This window comes from Staurois parvus, unplaced genomic scaffold (genome assembly GCF_062004578.1).
Source record: "Staurois parvus isolate SC_StPar_1 unplaced genomic scaffold, SC_StPar_1.0 ptg002118l, whole genome shotgun sequence".
Lineage (NCBI taxonomy): Eukaryota > Metazoa > Chordata > Amphibia > Anura > Ranidae > Staurois > Staurois parvus.
Genome location: NW_028319914.1, coordinates 121,808 through 141,196, shown reverse-complemented (window position 1 = coordinate 141,196; position 19,389 = coordinate 121,808). Strand labels below are relative to the sequence as shown.

Genomic DNA, 19,389 nt, shown 5'->3' with positions numbered 1-19,389 from the left:
GGTAGAAAGTCAAGCTGGACATACATTATACAATTTTCTTGTTCAATTTCCTTTACATTTACCAAAACCATACATTGTGAGATCAAACCTAAACACTTCCATTTGTATGCGATCAGGCAGGCCCGAGCACTACATAGGCGAAAGTCAATCTAAAGGAAATCGAAGAAAAAAATTGTATAATGTATGGCCAGCCTTAGAGAGAGAAATAAAGAGGGAAGGAGAGATAAAAGCAACAAAATGGAGAGATAGAAGGATGATAGAGGGGTCAATAGATAGATGGATGAATGGATGGATAATAGATAGATCGATAGATCGATAGATCGATAATAGATAGATAGATCGAAAGATGGATGGATGGATGGATAATAGATCGATCGATAGATAATAGATAGATAGATGGATGATAAAGGGGTCAATAGATCGATCGATAGACATGGGATATGAGCTATTTATGGATTTTGTGGAGTAACAAGCGATTGTCCAGATGTTGTGGAACTTCTAGTCCCAATCTGTCCTGACAGACAAGGAATGCTGGGATTTGTAGTCCCCGGAAAAATTAAGGACTGTTGGTTTTGGAGCCAAAAAAAACCTTCTCCATACTTTTTGTGCAATTATACATTCTACACCCTCCATCACTGTACACCCCTCCATCATTGTACACCCTCCATCATTGTACACCCTCCATCATTGTACACCCCTCCATCACTGTACACCCATCCATCATTGTACACCCCTCCATCACTGTACACCCATCCATCATTGTACACCCATCCATCATTGTACACCCTCCATCACTGTACACCCATCCATCATTGTACACCCTCCATCACTGTACACCCCTCCATCACTGTACACCCATCCATCATTGTACACCCTCCATCATTGTACACCCTCCATCACTGTACACCCCTCCATCACTGTACACCCATCCATCATTGTACACCCTCCATCATTGTACACCCTCCATCATTGTACACCCTCCATCATTGTACACCCCTCCATCATTGTACACCGTCCATCATTGTACACCCCTCCATCATTGTACACCCCTCCATCATTGTACACCCTCCATCATTGTACACCCCTCCATCATTGTACACCCATCCATCATTGTACACCGTCCATCATTGTACACCCCTCCATCACTGTACACCCTCCATCATTGTACACCCTCCATCATTGTACACCCCTCCATCATTGTACACCCCTCCATCATTGTACACCCTCCATCATTGTACACCCCTCCATCATTGTACACCCATCCATCATTGTACACCCCTCCATCATTGTACACCCTCCATCATTGTACACCCTCCATCACTGTGCACCCACCCATCATTGTAAACACCTCCATCATTGTACACCCCTCCATCACTGTACACCCCCATCACTGTACACCCTCCATCACTGTACACTTCTCCATCATTGTACACCCCTCCATCACTGTAAACACCTCCATAATTGCACACCCCTCCATCACTGTACACTTCTCCATCATTGTACACCCCTCCATCTCTGTACACCCCTTCATAATTCCACACCCCTCCATCACTGTACACTTTTCCATCATTGTACACCATTCCATCATTGTACACCCCTCCATCACTGTACACCCCTCCATCATTGTACACCCCTCCATCACTGTACACCCCTCCATCATTGTACACCCCTTCATCATTGTACACCCCCTCCATCACTGTACACCCCTCCATCATTGTACACCCTCCATCATTGTACACCCCTCCATCATTATACACCCCTCCATCACTGTACACCCCTCCATCACTGTACACCCCTCCATCATTGTACACCCCTCAATCATTGTACACCCTCCATCACTGTACACCCCTCCATCACTCTACATACCTCCATCATTACACACCCCTCCATCACTGTACACCTCTACATCAATATACACTCCTCCATCATTGTACACCATTCCATCACTGTACACGGCTCCATCACTGTACACGGCTCCATCATTATACACCCCTCCATCACTGTACACCCCTCCATCACTGTACACTTCTCCATCATTGTACACCCCTCCATCGCTGTACACCCCTTCATAATTGCACATCCCTCCATCACTGTACAGTCCTCCACCATTGTACACCCCTCCACCATTGTACACCCCTCCATCACTGTACACCCCTCCATCACTGTACACCCCTCCATCACTGTACACCCCTCCATCATTGTACACCCCTCCATCACTGTACACCCCTCCACCATTGTACACCCCTCCACCACTGTACACCCCTCCATCACTGTACACCCCTCCATCATTGTACACATACAGGGGATTGATCAGCACAGATATCAATACATGGTTGCATCACTGGGTGTACACATAAAAAGGCAAAGTGCAGTAACCCATAGCAACTGCCACTCCTGGTTGTGGTGGGAAATGGGCTGCTGCACTTTGATAGATAAGCTAAGCAAGTTGCAGATCGATGTGGAATCGCACGCCCGATGTGGGCACAGCTCTCCTACCTTTGTCGCCCAGGATGCCATCGATGCTGTGTTTGGTCTTCTTGTCTCCATCCTCTTCCTTCTTATCGCAGTCATCATCTTCCTCTTTTTTCCCGAACTTTATTCTCAGGACCCGGCTAATCGAGCTCACTAAACCTCAGAAATGAAAAGATACCAAAGGAAATATAAATAGGGGGTATGGGAGCACTGACATCTACCAAGACTGACTACCATCACTGGGGTACACAGGGAGCACTGACATCTAGCAACACTGACTACCATCACTGGGGTACACAGGGAGCACTGACATCTACCAACAATGACTACCATCACTGGGGTACACAGGGAGCACTGACATCTACCAACACTGACTACCATCATTGGGGTACACAGGGACCACTGACATCTACCAACACTGACTGCCATCACTGGGGTACACAGGGACCACTGACATCTACCAACACTGACTACCATAATTGGGGTACACAGGGAGCACTGACATCTACCAACACTGACTACCATCACTGAGGTACACATGGAGCACTGGCATCTACCAACACTGAATGCCATCACTGGGGCACACAGGGGAGCACTGACATCTACCAACACTGACTACCATCACTGGGGTACACAGGGAGCACTGACATCTACCAACAATGACTACCATCACTGGGGTACACAGGGAGCACTGACATCTACCAACACTGACTACCATCATTGGGGTACACAGGGACCACTGACATCTACCCAACACTGACTGCCATCACTGGGGTACACAGGGACCACTGACATCTACCAACACTGACTACCATAATTGGGGTACACAGGGAGCACTGACATCTACCAACACTGACTACCATCACTGAGGTACACATGGAGCACTGACATCTACCAACACTGAATGCCATCACTGGGGCACACAGGGAGCACTGACATCTACCAACACTGACTACCATCACTGGGGTACACAGGGAGCACTGACATCTACCAACACTGACTACCATCACTGGGGTACACAGGGAGCACTGACATCTAACACTGACTACATCACTGGGGTACACAGGGAGCACTGACATCTACCAACACAGACTACCATCAGTGGGGTACACAGGGAGCACTGACATCTACCAACACTGACTGCCATCACTGGGGTACACAGGGAACACTGACAACTACTAACACAGACTACCATCACTGGGGTACACAGGGAGCACTGACATCTACCAACACTGACTACCATCACTGGTGTACACAGGGAGCACTGACATCTAACACTGACTACCATCATTGAGGTACACAGGGAGCACTGACATCTACCAACACAGACTACCATCACTGGGGTACACAGGGAGCACTGACATCTACCAACACTGACTACCATCATTGGGGTACACAGGGAGCACTGACATCTAACACTGACTACCATCATTAGGGTACACAGGGAGCACTGACATCTAACACTGACTACTATCACTGGGGTACACAGGGAGCACTGACATCTAACACTGACTACCATCACTGGGGTACACAGGGAGCACTGACATCTAACACTGACTACCATCACTGGGGTACACTGACATCTAACACTGACTGCCATCACTGGGGTACACAGGTAGCACTGACATCTAACACTGGCTACCATCATTGGGGTACACAGGGAGCACTGACATCTACCAACACTGACTACTATCACTGGGGTACACAGGGAGCACTGACATCTAACACTGACTACCATCATTGGGGTACACAGGGAGCACTGACATCTAACACTGAATACTATCACTGGGGCACACAGGGAGCACTGACATCTACCAACACTGACTACCATCATTGGGGAACACAGGGAGCACTGACATCTAACACTGACTACCATCATTGGGGTACAGAGGGAGCACTGACATCTACCAACACTGACTACTATCACTGGGGTACACAGGGAGCACTGACATCTAACACTGACTACCATCATTGGGGTACACAGGGAGCACTGACATCTAACACTGACTACCATCATTGGGGTACACAGGGAGCACTGACATCTAACACTGACTACCATCATTGGGGTACACAGGGAGCACTGACATCTAACACTGACTGCCATCATTGGGGTACACAGGGAGCACTGACATCTAACAGTGACTACCATCACTGGGGTACACAGGAATGTGAATATTTCCTGCCTAGTACTTCTCACTATCAGGTTCTAACCAATGAACAGCCAGTTCCTGCCCACTGTGCACAGAGTAGCCCCGCCCATGCGGTGTGTCCCTGCGCTCACCTGAGGGCACAGAGCTGCGGTCACAGTGGCCGTCCTTCAGCAGCCGGTCCCGGATCTCCCAGCTGAACATTCCGGGGTTCTCCCGCTTGTATTCCTCGATCTTCTTCTCCACGTCGGGAGTGGCCACCTGCTTTAATGTGAAAAGACAGGCATGTCATTATGGGGGGTACAAGGACAGGACAGGCATGTCATTATGGGGGGTACAAGGACGGGACAGGCATGTCATTATGGGGGGTACAAGGACAGGACAGGCATGTCATTATGGGGGGTACAAGGACGGGGCAGGCATGTCATTATGGGGGGTACAAGGACGGGACAGGCATGTCAATATGGGGGGTACAAGGACGGGACAGGCATGTCATTATGGGGGGTACAAGGACGGACAGGCATGTCATTATGGGGGGTACAAGGACGGGACAGGCATGTCATTATGGGGGGTACAAGGACGGGACAGGCATGTCATTATGGGGGGTACAAGGACGGGACAGGCATGTCATTATGGGGGGTACAAGGACGGGACAGGCATGTCATTATGGGGGGTACAAGGAGAGGACAGGCATGTCATTATGGGGGGTACAAGGACGGGACAGGCATGTCATTATGGGGGGTACAAGGACGGGACAGGCATGTCATTATGGGGGGTACAAGGACGGGACAGGCATGTCATTATGGGGGGTACAAGGACAGGACAGGCATGTCAGTATGGGGGGTACAAGGACAGGACAGACATGTCAGTATGGGGGGTACAAGGACAGGACAGGCATGTCATTATGGGGGGTACAAGGACGGGACAGGCATGTCAGTATGGGGGGGTTGTACAAGGAGAGGACTGGCATGTCAGTATGGGGGGTACAAGGACAGGACAGGCATGTCAGTATGGGGGGTACAAGGACAGGACCCCTACATCATGGTATGGATGGAGGAGAGGCAGGACAACAAGGGTTCAATTCCAGCACTGTGGGGAGGGGGGGGCACCATTCCTCCCAATCACCCCAATTCAGTGAACAGATCTATCATACAATCCTATCTACACTGTGTGTGCTGTACTCTGTAAGATGGGGGGCCAATCCCAGCACTGAGAGGTCCCCATTCATCATCCCAGAAATCCCAGCCCAGTGCTGGACCCTCTCAGTATTTTGTATGCTTTCTATAATATATATATAATACTACACCATTCTATTCTACATTATACTTAATATATATTCTTTTCCATTCTATTCTATATTATACTATACATACTATTATATACCATACTAGTCTATTCTGTACCATGTATATTCTATTCTATTCTATTCTATTCCAGCATTTTGAGTTCTGTTCGGTATTTCTTGGTATCCCAGTCCTTTGTTGCCCCCAATGGACAGGTAATATGGTCTGATGTGTATGGGTGCCCCCTCCCCCCCTCTTGGCCGAAGCTCTTACACTCACCCTGGGCTTGCTGCCCCCGATGGCCCCGGGCCGGATGGATCCGGTCTCCTGGTAGCGGCAGAGGATTTTGGAGACACAGCCATGGGAGACCCTCAGCTGGCGGGAGATGACGCACGGTCGGATGCCATGGTGGGCCATCTCTACGATCTTATGTCGGATGTGGTTGGGCAGAGGTCGGCCGTTGATGAAGACTCCACCGAGCTGGTTCACGCGACCCTGCCCCAGAGGAGTGGACACTGTGGGGGGCACAGGAGGGGCACAGGGGTTAGTTAGGGGCCCCACAGACAATGCTATACTCAAAATAAATAAATAAATACATTATATGTATATATATATATATATATATATATATATTATATATATATATATATATATATAATTATTGTTTTTTTTTATTTTTTTAGTTATTTATTTATATAAGTTATGTATAATTTGACCAACTAGAAACTCTATACTTAGAAATACAACAGAACAAGAATATCAGGAGTTAAAGAAATTAAAAACTGCAACAGGGTATTATTATTATTATTATTTTATTTTTTATTTATACTATTATTATTATTATCATTATTATTTTATTTTTTATTTATACTATTATTATTATTATCATTATTATTTTATTTTTTATTTATACTATTATTATTATTATTATCATTATTATTTTATTTTTTATTTATACTATTATTATTATTATCATTATTATTTTATTTTTTATTTATACTATTATTATTATTATTATCATTATTATTTTATTTTTTATTTATACTATTATTATTATTATCATTATTATTTTATTTTTTATTCAGATTATTATAATAATTATTATTATTATCATCATCATTATTTTATTTTTTTATTCATATTTTTATTTTTATTATTATTATTATTTCTAATTATTTTATTTTTTTGTAATTAATATTTGTATTGTTAGTATTATTTTTTACCAAAGCTTTTTTTTTTTTTTTTGCATTATTCAGAATAGTGGATAACATACAAGCGGACAATACACATATAATAATATAATAATACAAATATTTATAATTTCCTAAACAAAATTGTATTTATAGAGAAGTAAATGGCTTCCATCTACTTTCCTGAGGAATACGATTAGTGAGGAATATGAATGAGACCCATTAGAAGAGAGCCCCCCCCACCACCACCCCCACCATGATCCTTCTCTGTATAGGGAGGGGTATTTTATTTTATCTGTATATTCCATGGTCCCAGCAATGTTCCCATTCCTTCTCTGGGTGATATCGGTGCACACTGGGAACATATAAAGTGTATCTGAAGCCCATATGATTTGTTTTTCTAGATTTGGAATTTATTTTAGGGGTCGGACACCCCCCCCCCCTTTTTTTTATGCCACCTGTCTCCCCACTGGGGGACTTCACCCTCTCTCACTGTCCTGGACACCACAGGGACTGAAGTGATAGGAACACCAACATTTTCAGTTGTCACAGGAACAGGAGCGAGAATAGTTTTCTCTGGGGGGGGGGGGTCCATTTAAAATAACTTTACTCTCACTTCCTGTTGTGTCTCCATTGCAGGAAATAAATTGAAATCTGTAGAATGGGCCACAGATGACAGCAACAAAATGAAACTGACAGGAGTATGACCCCTGCCTACCCCATGCAGGATGAAATACACATTTTGGCTTCAGATATTCTTTAGCAGCACTCGGAGTCCAATGGTGAGGACTCTGCAGGGACTCGTACAGACATTTCACATCTACATGAACGTGCTGAAGATGAATACAGACGTCTGTAGACGCAAATGTGGGCCAAAGGCTCGATCCGCAAACACAGCACACCGGGATAGGGATCATTCATTGAAAATAAACATTTCTTTTTCCTTGTTGAGTCCAAAAAAGATTTATAATTTACAGTCAGGTGACAGAAAATGAAGATATGAGATCCCACTTCTTGTGTAAAGCTGAGGGGATTGAGCCTTATATATTATTAACGACTATTTATATGGAGAAACTTTCTAAAGAGACTATAGATAATATAAATAATTATATGATTAGTGACTATCGATATTATCAATATTACTATCAATCACTAAAGATCTTCTAAGTAACTATACAGAAATGTATCAATGATTATAGGTTTTATCAATGACTGTATTCTAAGAGACTAGATACGATAAATAATGAGTGACTATAGATATGATCAATATTACTATCAATCACTAAAGATCTTCTAAGTAACTATACAGAAATGTATCAATGATTATAGGTTTTATCAATGAATTCTAAGAGAGATATGATAAGTAATTAAATGATTAATGACTATCGATATTCCAAGTAATTATAACTATTATCAATACCTATAGCTATCCTACGTAACTATATATAAATGTATCAATGATTATAGATTTTATCAATGACTATATTCTAAGACGCTATATATAGATATGATAAGTAATTAAATGATTAGTGACTATCGATATGATAACATTAACATCAATCACTAAAACTCTCCTAAGTAACTATATAGAAATGTATCAATGATTATAGATTTTATCAATGAAATCTAAGAGACTATATATAGATATGATAAGTAATTATAACTATTATCAATACCTATAGCTATCCTAAGTAAATATACAGAAATGTATCAATGATTATAGATTTTATCAATGACTATATTCTAAGAGACTATATATAGATACGATAAATGATTAGTGACTATCGATATTATAAATATTAGTATCAATCATTAAAACTCTCCTAAATATCAGAAATGTATCAATGATTATAGATTGTATCAATTAATTCTAAGATAAGCAATTATATGATTAGTGACTATCGATATTATAAAAATGAAAATCAATCACTAAAACTCACCTAAGTAACAATACAGAAATGTATCGATGATTATAGAGTTTATCAATGACTATCTAAGAGACTATATAGATATGATAAATGATTAGTGACTATCAATAGTCCAAGTAATTATAACTATTATCAATACCTATAGCTGTCCTAAGTAACTATACAGAAATGTATCAATGATTATACATGTTATCCGTGACGAAATATTTCCTGAGTGACTATATAGGTAACATAAGTAACTCTCTATATTATTATCAGGGATTATGGAGCTTCTAAAGTATTTATAAATACATTATTTACAAATTAATATAATCTAGTAATCTATCATGACTATCCGGATAGTAATAGTAAGCAGTGACAGATATCAGTGACTGCATCGACTAATCGTATCGGTGAACTTGCAACAACACAAATAAGTACTGTCTGTGATACTTTGTGAGCAAATAATACAAAATAATAAAATAATACTTTGTGAGCAAATAATAAAATAATACTTGAAAGTGAGCAAATAATAAAACAAAATAATAAAATAATACTTTGTGAGCAAATAATAAAAAATAATAACAATACTTTGTGAGCAAATAATAAAATAATACTTTGTGAGCAAATAATACAAAATAATAAAATAATACTTTGTAAGCAAATAATACAAAATAATAAAATAATACTTTGTGAGCAAATAATAAAACAAAATAATAAAATAATACTTTGTGAGCAAATAATAAAATAATACTTTGTGAGCAAATAATAAAACAAAATAATAAAATAATACTTTGTGAGCAAATAATAAAATAATACTTTGTGAGCAAATAATACAAAATAATAAAATAATACTTTGTGAGCAAATAATAAAACAAAATAATAAAATAATACTTTGTGAGCAAATAATAAAATAATACTTTGTGAGCAAATAATAAAACAAAATAATAAAATAATACTTCGTGAGCAAATAATAAAACATAATAAAAGTATAAAATACTTTGTGAGCAAATAATAAAAAAAGAATAAAATAATACTTTGTGAGCAAATAATAAAACATAATAAAAGAATAAAATACTTTGTGAGCAAATAATAAAAAATAATAAAATAATACTTTGTGAGCAAATAATAAAAAAAATAATAAAATAATACTTTGTGAGCAAATAATAAAAAATTATAAAAGAATAAAATACTTTGTGAGCAAATAATAAAAAATAATAAAATAATACTTTGTGAGCAAATAATAAAAAAGAATAAAAGAATAAAATACTTTGTGAGCAAATAATAAAAAAGAATAAAATAATACTTTGTGAGCAAATAATAAAAAAATAATAAAATAATAAATAAAAAAATATTACGGTTAGCACTCAATTTCTAAGTATTTTTTACAGATGTTTTAAGTAACTAGAGATATTATCAGTGACTATAGGGATATGAAGAGCAACTATTCTTACGGTGATCTCAGTTATATCGGTGCCGTTCAGTCCTGTCTGTGATACTTCCATGTAAATGTTGTGCAAATGAGAAAGTATCATGGACAGAACTCAACGTATAGTTATAAAAGATATTATAAGGGACGATTGGATATTGTAAGTAATTGTACATAAGTGACTAAATATATCAACAGTGACTATATCGATATTGCAAATAATTATAAATATTATAGGTGACTATATATACATTGTAACTATTATAGGTGACTATATCGATATTGCAAATAATTGTATATGTTATAAGTGACTGTATATTACCATGATTATATGGATATTGTAAATAATTATAAATATTATAGGCGACTATATAGATATTGTACATAAGTGACTAAATATATTATCAGTGGCTATATAGATATTATAATTGTATAAATATACGCACTGTGGTTACCATATATAATCGTACATATTATTCGTGACTTTACAGATATTGTACGTAATTATAGATATTAGAGAGTGACTATAGGAATGATGGATGACGTGTATATATATATATATATATATATATATATATATATATATATATATATATATATATGCGCTATAGATAATGCAGGTAATTCTCAGTAAGATAGTATAAGTGTGTCTGTAGATGGTAGAAATGTCTGTTCGGTAGGTGTAGTTGTTATAAGTGTTTGTTGTGTAATCATAGTTGGTAAAAGTGTCTGTTCGGTCAGTATATATATATATATATATATATATATATGGTGGAAGTGTCTGTTCGGTCAGTATATATATATATATATATATATATATGGTGGAAGTGTCTGTTCGGTCGGTATATATATAAATAAGGTAGAAATGATTGGGTTGTTATAGATGGTAGAAGTGTCTGTTCGGTCAGTATATATTTACGGTGGAAGTGTCTGTTCGGTAGGTATAATTAGTAGAAGTGCCTGTTCATTAGGTATAGATGTTATAAGTGTCTGTTCGGTGGATATAAGTGTCAGTTTGGTAAGTATAAATGGTAGAAGTGTCGGTTAGGTAGGTGTATAGATGGTAGAAGTGTCAGGTGGATAAGTATTATAAGTGTCGGTTGGGTAGGTATATAGATGGTAGAAGTGTCAGTTGGATAAGTATTATAAGTGTCGGTTGGGTAGGTATATAGATGGTAGAAGTGTCAGTTGGATAAGTATTATAAGTGTCGGTTGGGTAGGTGTATAGATGGTAGAAGTGTCAGTTGGATAAGTATTATAAGTGTCGGTTGGGTAGGTATATAGATGGTAGAAGTGTCAGTTGGATAAGTATTATAAGTGTCGGTTGGGTAGGTATATAGATGGTAGAAATATCAGGTGGGTAAGTATAAGTGTTATATCTGTCGGTTGGGTAGGTATCATGATGGTGGAAGTGTCAGTTGGGCAAGTATAGGTGTTATAAGTATCAGTTGGGTAGGTATATAGATGGTGGAAGTGACAGTTGGGTAAGTATAAGTGTTACAAGTATCAGTTGGGTAGGTATATAGATGGTGTAAGTGACAGTTGGGTAAGTAGAAGTGTTATAAGTATCAGTTGGGTAGGTATATAGATGGTAGAAGTGTCAGTTGGGTAAGTATAAGTATTTTAAGTGTCAGTTGGGTAAGTATAAGTGTTTTAAGTGTCAGTTGGGTAAGTATAAGTGTTTTAAGTGTCAGTTGGGTAGGTATATAGACGGTAGAAGTGTCAGTTGGGTAATTATAACTGTTACAAGTGTCAGTTTGGTAAGTATAAGCGTTCCAAGTGTCAGTTGGGTAGGTATAGACGGTAGAAGTCCCCGTGGCCCCTGTCAGTGTGCCATGTGTCAGTGTATCGGACAGTGAGTGACAGTTGATCGGTCGTCTCCCATCCATCACACTTTACAAAGTTGACGCCTATTAGCAGCTGATAAGGCGCAGCGCCTGTGCGATTCTCTGCGCCTAATCCGGGGGAGAATCTGCAATTTGTTTAATATCGTGTAATACAGATCTGGCAGATTAGGACGATTTTCCAGGCCCGGCGAGCTGCATAATTTACAGAGTGGGCTGGAAAAAGCAGATATTTGGAGATTTAATGACAATCATGCGCCTCTAATTCCCAGTCACTCGGCTGCGACTCTCCGGCTGCTCGATCCCCGACAAGGGCCACTCCGAGGGCCCATTCCCGATTCAAGTGCCTCCGACAAGCCGAGCTGATTATTGGCAGTCATGTTGTGCAAACATGGCGCTAATCCATTGATCCGTCTCTTTGCCGTCTGTTTTACTTTCATTTGCTACAGAAAAGCACTTCGCTAAATCCCCCCGGCTTGTGTGTTTTGCTGTTTTCGTGGCATTTCACACATTTCCTGCCGCCACTTGATCACGGATTGTATGAATGTGGATTTGGGGGAGATTGGGGGCGATTTGGAGCCATCAGGACCCCCCCGCCTCTAATGTTTGCGGGTCGGCCATGACAGCCTCTCCCTTCAGCAGGCAGCCTGCCCCCCCCCCCCAATCCATCTCTCCAGCAGGGAGCCTGCCCCCCCCATCCATCCCTCCAGCAGGGAGCCTGCCCCCCCCATCCATCCCTCCAGCAGGCAGACTGCCCCCCCATTCATCCATCCCTCCAGCAGGCAGCCTGCCCCCTATCCATCCATTCCTCCAGCAGGGAGCCTGCCCCCCCCCCCATCCATCCCTCCAGCAGGGGGCCTGCACCCCCCCCCCCATCCATCCCTCCAGCAGAGAGTCTGCCCCCCATCCACCCCTCCAGCAGAGAGTCTGCCCCCCATCCATCCCTCGGCAGGCAGCCTGACCCCCCCCCCCCATCCATCCCTCCAGCAAAGAGCCTGCCCCCCCATCCATCCCTCCAGCAGGCAGCCTACCCCCCATCCATCCATCCCTCCAGCAGGGAGCCTGCCCCCCCCCATCCATCCCTCCAGCAGGGGGCCTGCACCCCCCCCATCCATCCCTCCAGCAGAGAGTCTGCCCCCCATCCACCCCTCCAGCAGAGAGTCTGCCCCCCATCCATCCCTCGGCAGGCAGCCTGACCCCCCCCCCCATCCATCCCTCCAGCAAAGAGCCTGCCCCCCCATCCATCCTTCAGCAGGCAGCCTGACCCCCCCCCCCCCCTCATCCATCCCTCCAGCAAAGAGCCTGCCCCCCCATCCATCCCTCCAGCAGGCAACCTGCCCCCTATCCATCCATCCCTCCAGCAGGCAGCCTGCTCCCCCCATCCATCCATCCAGCAGGCATCCTGTCCCCCCCCCTCCCTACAGCAGGCAACCTGTCCCCTCCAACCATCCCATCAGCAGGCAGCCTGTCCCACCCATCCATCCCTCCTGAAGGCAGTCTGTCCCCCATCCCTTCAGCAGGCAGCCTGCCCCCTGTTCCTCCAACAGTCAGCCTGCCCCCCCATCCATCCCATCAGCAGGCAGCCTGTCCCCTCATCCATCCATCCATCCATCAGGCAGCCTGCCCCCCCCCCCCCAATCCATTCCTCCAGCAAGCAGCCTGTCCCTCCACCATCCCTTCATCAGGACGTCTCCCCCCCCCCCACCCCATCCATCCCTCCATCAGCCTGCCCCCCCCCCATCCCATCAATAGGCAGCGTGTCCCCCCATCCATCCCATCAGTAGGCAGCCTGTCCCCCCACCCATCCCATCAGCAGACAGCTTGCTGTCCCCCCATCCATCCCATCAGTAGGCAGCCTGACCCCCACCCATCTCATCAGCAGACAGCTTGCTGTCCCCCCCATCCCATCAGCAGAGAGTCGTCTGCCCCCATCCCTCCATCCCTCCACTCATCCACCGACTCGGGGGGCAGACTGAGAAAGTGTGACATCGGTGCTCATAACTGGGAGTGTCCGTGGAATGCCTGAGATCCCTTCCAGACCTGGGGAGTCATCATGGCTGCAACTGCTGCACAAAGATGGATCTTCTGCAGGAGAACACGGGGGGGGGGGGGGGGGGGCTGAGAGGAGTTTACTGTCTCTCTGGTATAAAAGTTTTATAAGAAGAACTAGTGAAAGTGCTGCAAAGATACAAAACAGCACTAGAGGAATAGGAAGTATTACTGCAACTATACAAAGTGTCTCTGTAATAACACAAAGTATCTCTGTTGTAATACAAAGTATATCTGTTGTAATACAAAGTATCTCTGTAATAATACAAAGTATATCTGTTGTAATACAAAGTATCTCTGTAATAATACAAAGTATATCTGTTGTAATACAAAGTATCTCTGTAATAATACAAAGTATATCTGTTGTAATACAAAGTATATCTGTTGTAATACAAAGTGTCTCTGTAATAATACAAAGTATCTCTGTAACAATACAAAGTATATCTGTTGTAATACAAAGTATCTCTGTAATAACACAAAGTATCTCTGTAACAATACAAAGTATCTCTGTAATAACACAAAGTATCTCTGTAATAACACAAAGTGTCTCTGTAATAATACAAAGTATATCTGTTGTAATACAAAGCAGCACTAGAGGAATAGGAAGTATTACTGCAGTTATACAAAGTATATCTGTTGTAATACAAAGTATCTCTGTAATGATACAAAGTATATCTGTTGTAATACAAAGTATCTCTGTAATGATACAAAGTATATCTGTTGTAATACAAAGTATCTCTGTAATGATACAAAGTATATCTGTTGTAATACAAAGTATCTCTGTAATGATACAAAGTATATCTGTTGTAATACAAAGTATCTCTGTAATGATACAAAGTATATCTGTTGTAATACAAAGTATCTCTGTAATGATACAAAGTATATCTGTTGTAATACAAAGTATCTCTGTAATGATACAAAGTATATCTGTTGTAATACACAGTATCTCTGTAGTAATACAAAGTATCTCTGTAGTAATACAAAGTATCTCTGTAGTAATACAAGGTAGATCTGGTGCAGCGAATGCAGCACCACAATAGTACAAAGTATCACTGCAATCACTAGGAGCGGCACTGCAATAATACAAAATGATAACAACGTATCACAAGGTATCATTGCAATGTAACAAAGTAAAGCTGGAATACCACAAACGCAGCACCGCAGTACAGCCGACCACCGATCCGCGCTGCAGCAATACACATTCCCCGCAATAATTCCACGGTTCATTCATCATTATTATTATTATTATTATTATTATTATACAGGATTTATATGGCGCCAACAGTTTGCTCAGCGCTGTACAATATAATAAGTATTACTGCAATAATTAAAGATATTCATAATAAAAGGTTCTATTGCAATGATACAAATATTGCTGGAATTCCACAAAGGCGGCACAACTGTACAAATGAGCACTTTGTATCTGTATATCAGTGCGGCAATATTACAGAGTATCACCGCAACGACACAAAGCAGGAATAGAATAACAATAATAATAATAATAATTATTATTATTATTATAAAAAGCTATCACTGCAATAACATAATATAGTATTGTAATAATACTACGTATATTACTGTAACAAAGTGAGGAATATAAACAGCACAGCACCGCGATAGCACCGCGATAATACAAAGTATTCCTGTCATGGTGATGTATCATTGTTGTGAGCAAAGTATGTCTGCAACAATGTGCCAATGATGTGATACATATTTCTGTATTCATGTATCAGTGATGGGAAACAAAGTACTTCTGCAATGAAGTATCGGTGTATATAATACAAAGTATCCCTGTAATCATGTATCGGTGTATATAATACAAAGTATCCCTGTAACAATGTATCGGTGATGGGAAACAAAGTATTCCTGTAATAATATGTAAAATATTCCTGTAATATGTAAAATATTCCTGTAAAATATTTTTTTAATAATGTATCAGTGATGGGAAACAAAGTATTCATGTACTGGTATAGTGTATCAGAGATACAAAGTACTTATGTATCAGTTCATATAATGCAGAGTATTCCTGTAATAATGTATCAGTTGACATAATATAAAGTATTTCAATAATGAGGTATCAGTGATGGGATACAAAGTACTTCTGTATTGCTATAATGTATCATTGTTTATAATACAAAAGAAAAATAAATTATACAAAGTATTTCTGTAATAGTGTATCAGTGATGGGATACAAAGTATTCCTGTAATAATGTATCAGTGACGGGATACAAAGTATTCCTGTAATAATGTATCAGTGTATATAATACAAAGTATTCCTGTAACAATGTATCAGCCGTGGGATACAAAGTATTCCTGTAACAATGTATCAGTGATGGGATACAAAGTATTCCTGTAATGATGTATCAGTGATGGGATACAAAGTATTCCTGTAATAATGTATCAGTGATGGGATACAAAGTATTCCTGTAATGATGTATCAGTGATGGGATACAAAGTATTGCTGTAATAATGTATCAGTGATGGGATACAAAGTATTCCTGTAATAATGTATCAGCGACGGGATACAAAGTATTCCTGTAATGATGTATCAGTGTATATAATACAAAGTATTCCTGTAACAATGTATCAGCCGTGGGATACAAAGTATTCCTGTAACAATGTATCAGTGATGGGATACAAAGTATTCCTGTAATGATGTATCAGTGATGGGATACAAAGTATTCCTGTAATAATGTATCAGTGACGGGATACAAAGTATTTCTGTAATAATGTATCAGTGATGGGATACAAAGTATTCCTGTAATGATGTATCAGTGATGGGATACAAAGTATTCCTGTAATAATGTATCATTGATGGGATACAAAGTATTGCTGTAATAATGTATCAGTGATGGGATACAAAGTATTGCTGTAATAATGTATCAGTGATGGGATACAAAGTATTGCTGTAATAATGTATCAGTGATGGGATACAAAGTATTGCTGTAATAATGTATCAGTGATGGGATACAAAGTATTGCTGTAATAATGTATCAGTGATGGGATACAAAGTATTGCTGTAATAATGTATCAGTGATGGGATACAAAGTATTTCTGTATTGGTATACAAAGTATCAATGGTCAGGACGCCCAGGCATGCACTGCTAGGCGTCCCTTTGCTCAGCTAGAAGGAGCCCAACAAGGAGCGGCAAGGAGCACCTACCTTCCAGAGGGAATCCTGTGCGGGGGTAGTTCTGACCTGGAGCCGGGCGCATCATTCTTGGGACTGTGCCAGGCAGGGCGGCCATCAACGGTAGGTGAGCAGAAGAGCCCTTGGTGGAGGCTGGCAGGGAGATGCCAGGGAGGGGAGGAAGAGGAGTGGGTTTAGAGGGGAGCAGTGCACCCCCAGCTCAGGATGGAGGCTCTCCTGGAGGCTGCAGGGGGTGAAGGTGGCACCAGGGACCGGGCACTGTGGGCTTGGCAGCACACAGATCCCTCTGGCCGCCTTTTTCCTGAACTGATGCTTTTTGGGGGAACAAATAACGTCAGCTGAGGGCTTTGCAAGTTGTTAAAGTGTCCAAGTTTGATATGTAGGAGGAGATGTGACCAGGGATAGGCTCTGCCCTGCTTCTTTTATTCATGAAGAGGGATGGGGCAAAGGAATGGGGCTGCTGGACCAATAGCAGGGGAAGGCACCGTGCTCCAGGCTGGGAGGACTCCTCACCCTCTGCCTCGCCTCATTTCCACTCCAAGAGGAGAAAAAAAAAACATTTACTTTTTTTTTTTTAATGTTTCTTAAAATGCACCAAAGAGGATGAGAGCTCAGGAGACAGGTCACTGCTCATCACTGACACCATCCCAGCCTTCCAGGGCTCTGCCTGCCCTCTCCTGTCCCCAAATAATCACCAGATTGACCAGTACACTCAGTCCCAAGTATATATGACGGTACATGTGGTATACAGTACATTGGGGGGGGGGGGGGGGCTGACACCCAGAAATACCAGCTGACATGGGCCTGGAAGTGGTGTCAGGGATGACAATGGAAGGATATTGGGGGGATAGAGAGGGGGAGGGGAGGGGGGGGGGGCAGAAAATCCCTCTCAGCAGGAGATGACGCCAAATTTACAATTCGCCTTTTCTCATGTAAAATTGGGGTTTGTGCTCTGCAAACGTCCCTGAATGGTGCCTAGATAGTGACATTACCAGACAGATCACCCCATACAATACCGATCTCTGCACATCCCGCACGATATCGGCGTGCGATCCGATCTGGCGCAGGGAGCCCATTCTGCGAGCATTGCAAGCAGAAAAAAAAATGTTTTACCAATCACATCCGAGGGGTTATTAAGTTACTGAGAGATCAGCCCAGGATCAGCATGGCCAGTGAGTATGTGAGCAATGACCCCAAATATTTCACACCATCACCAGCTACACCCAGCAGGATTATCCACTTTACAGGTCATTGTCCCTGCTGCCAGATTGTGTATACTGGGAGCATGCTGGTCTGGGCTGTGCCCTGTGTGTGAGAGCAGGAGGAGAACACAAGACTTGTATGTACAAAGAAATCTTCCTCTTCTTCTTCTTCTTATTATTATTATTATTGTTATTATTATTATTTCTGCTTTGTTACTTCCAGATTGTGTATACTGGGAGCATGCTGGTCTGGGCTGTGTCCTGTGTGTGAGAGCAGGAGGAGAAACACAACACTTGTATGTACTAAGAAATCTTCTTCTTCTTCTTCCTATTATTATTTGTTATTATTATTATTATTATTATTATTATTATTATTATTATTATTAATCCTGTTTTGTTACTTCCAGATTGTGTATACTGGGAGCATGCTGGTCTGGGCTGTGTCCTGTGTGTGAGAGCAGGAGGAGAAACACAACACTTGTATGTACAAAGAAATCTTTTTCTTCTTCTTCCTCTTCTTCTTCTTCTTCTTATTGTTTTATTATTAATCCTGTTTTGTTACTTCCAGATTGTGTATACTGGGAGCATGCTGGTCTGGGCTGTGCCCTGTGTGTGAGAGCAGGAGGAGAACACAAGACTTGTATGTACAAAGAAATCTTCTTCTTCTTCTTCTTCTTCTTATTATTATTATTGTTATTATTATTATTATTATTAT

At 41.3% G+C, this 19,389-nt stretch overlaps 1 protein-coding gene across 1 annotated transcript; it reads right to left on the bottom strand.

The window, feature by feature from the left end:
* Nucleotides 1-2,437: 2,437 nt before the first annotated feature.
* LOC149432661 (paired box protein Pax-7-like) lies at nt 2,438-17,870 on the bottom strand. The gene is made up of 4 exons (XM_089665079.1): nt 17,485-17,870; nt 6,182-6,417; nt 4,754-4,883; nt 2,438-2,625 (listed from the first exon to the last, which is right to left on the bottom strand). Exons 1-4 carry the CDS (start codon nt 17,567-17,569, stop codon nt 2,438-2,440), a joined length of 639 nt encoding a protein of 212 aa, XP_089521205.1. The 5' UTR covers nt 17,570-17,870.
* Between the last annotated feature and the right edge of the window lie 1,519 nt (nt 17,871-19,389).

Coding starts and splice junctions, on each gene's coding strand:
- LOC149432661 (XM_089665079.1), bottom strand. CDS start 17,569: ATGGCCGCCCTGCCTGGCACAGTCCCAAGAATGATGCGCCCGGCTCCA. Junction 6,418..17,484: donor CACAGGATTCCCTCTGGAAG/GTAGGTGCTCCT, acceptor TGCCCCCCACAG/TGTCCACTCCTCTGGGGCAG. Junction 4,884..6,181: donor TCGGGGGCAGCAAGCCCAGG/GTGAGTGTAAGA, acceptor TTCACATTAAAG/CAGGTGGCCACTCCCGACGT.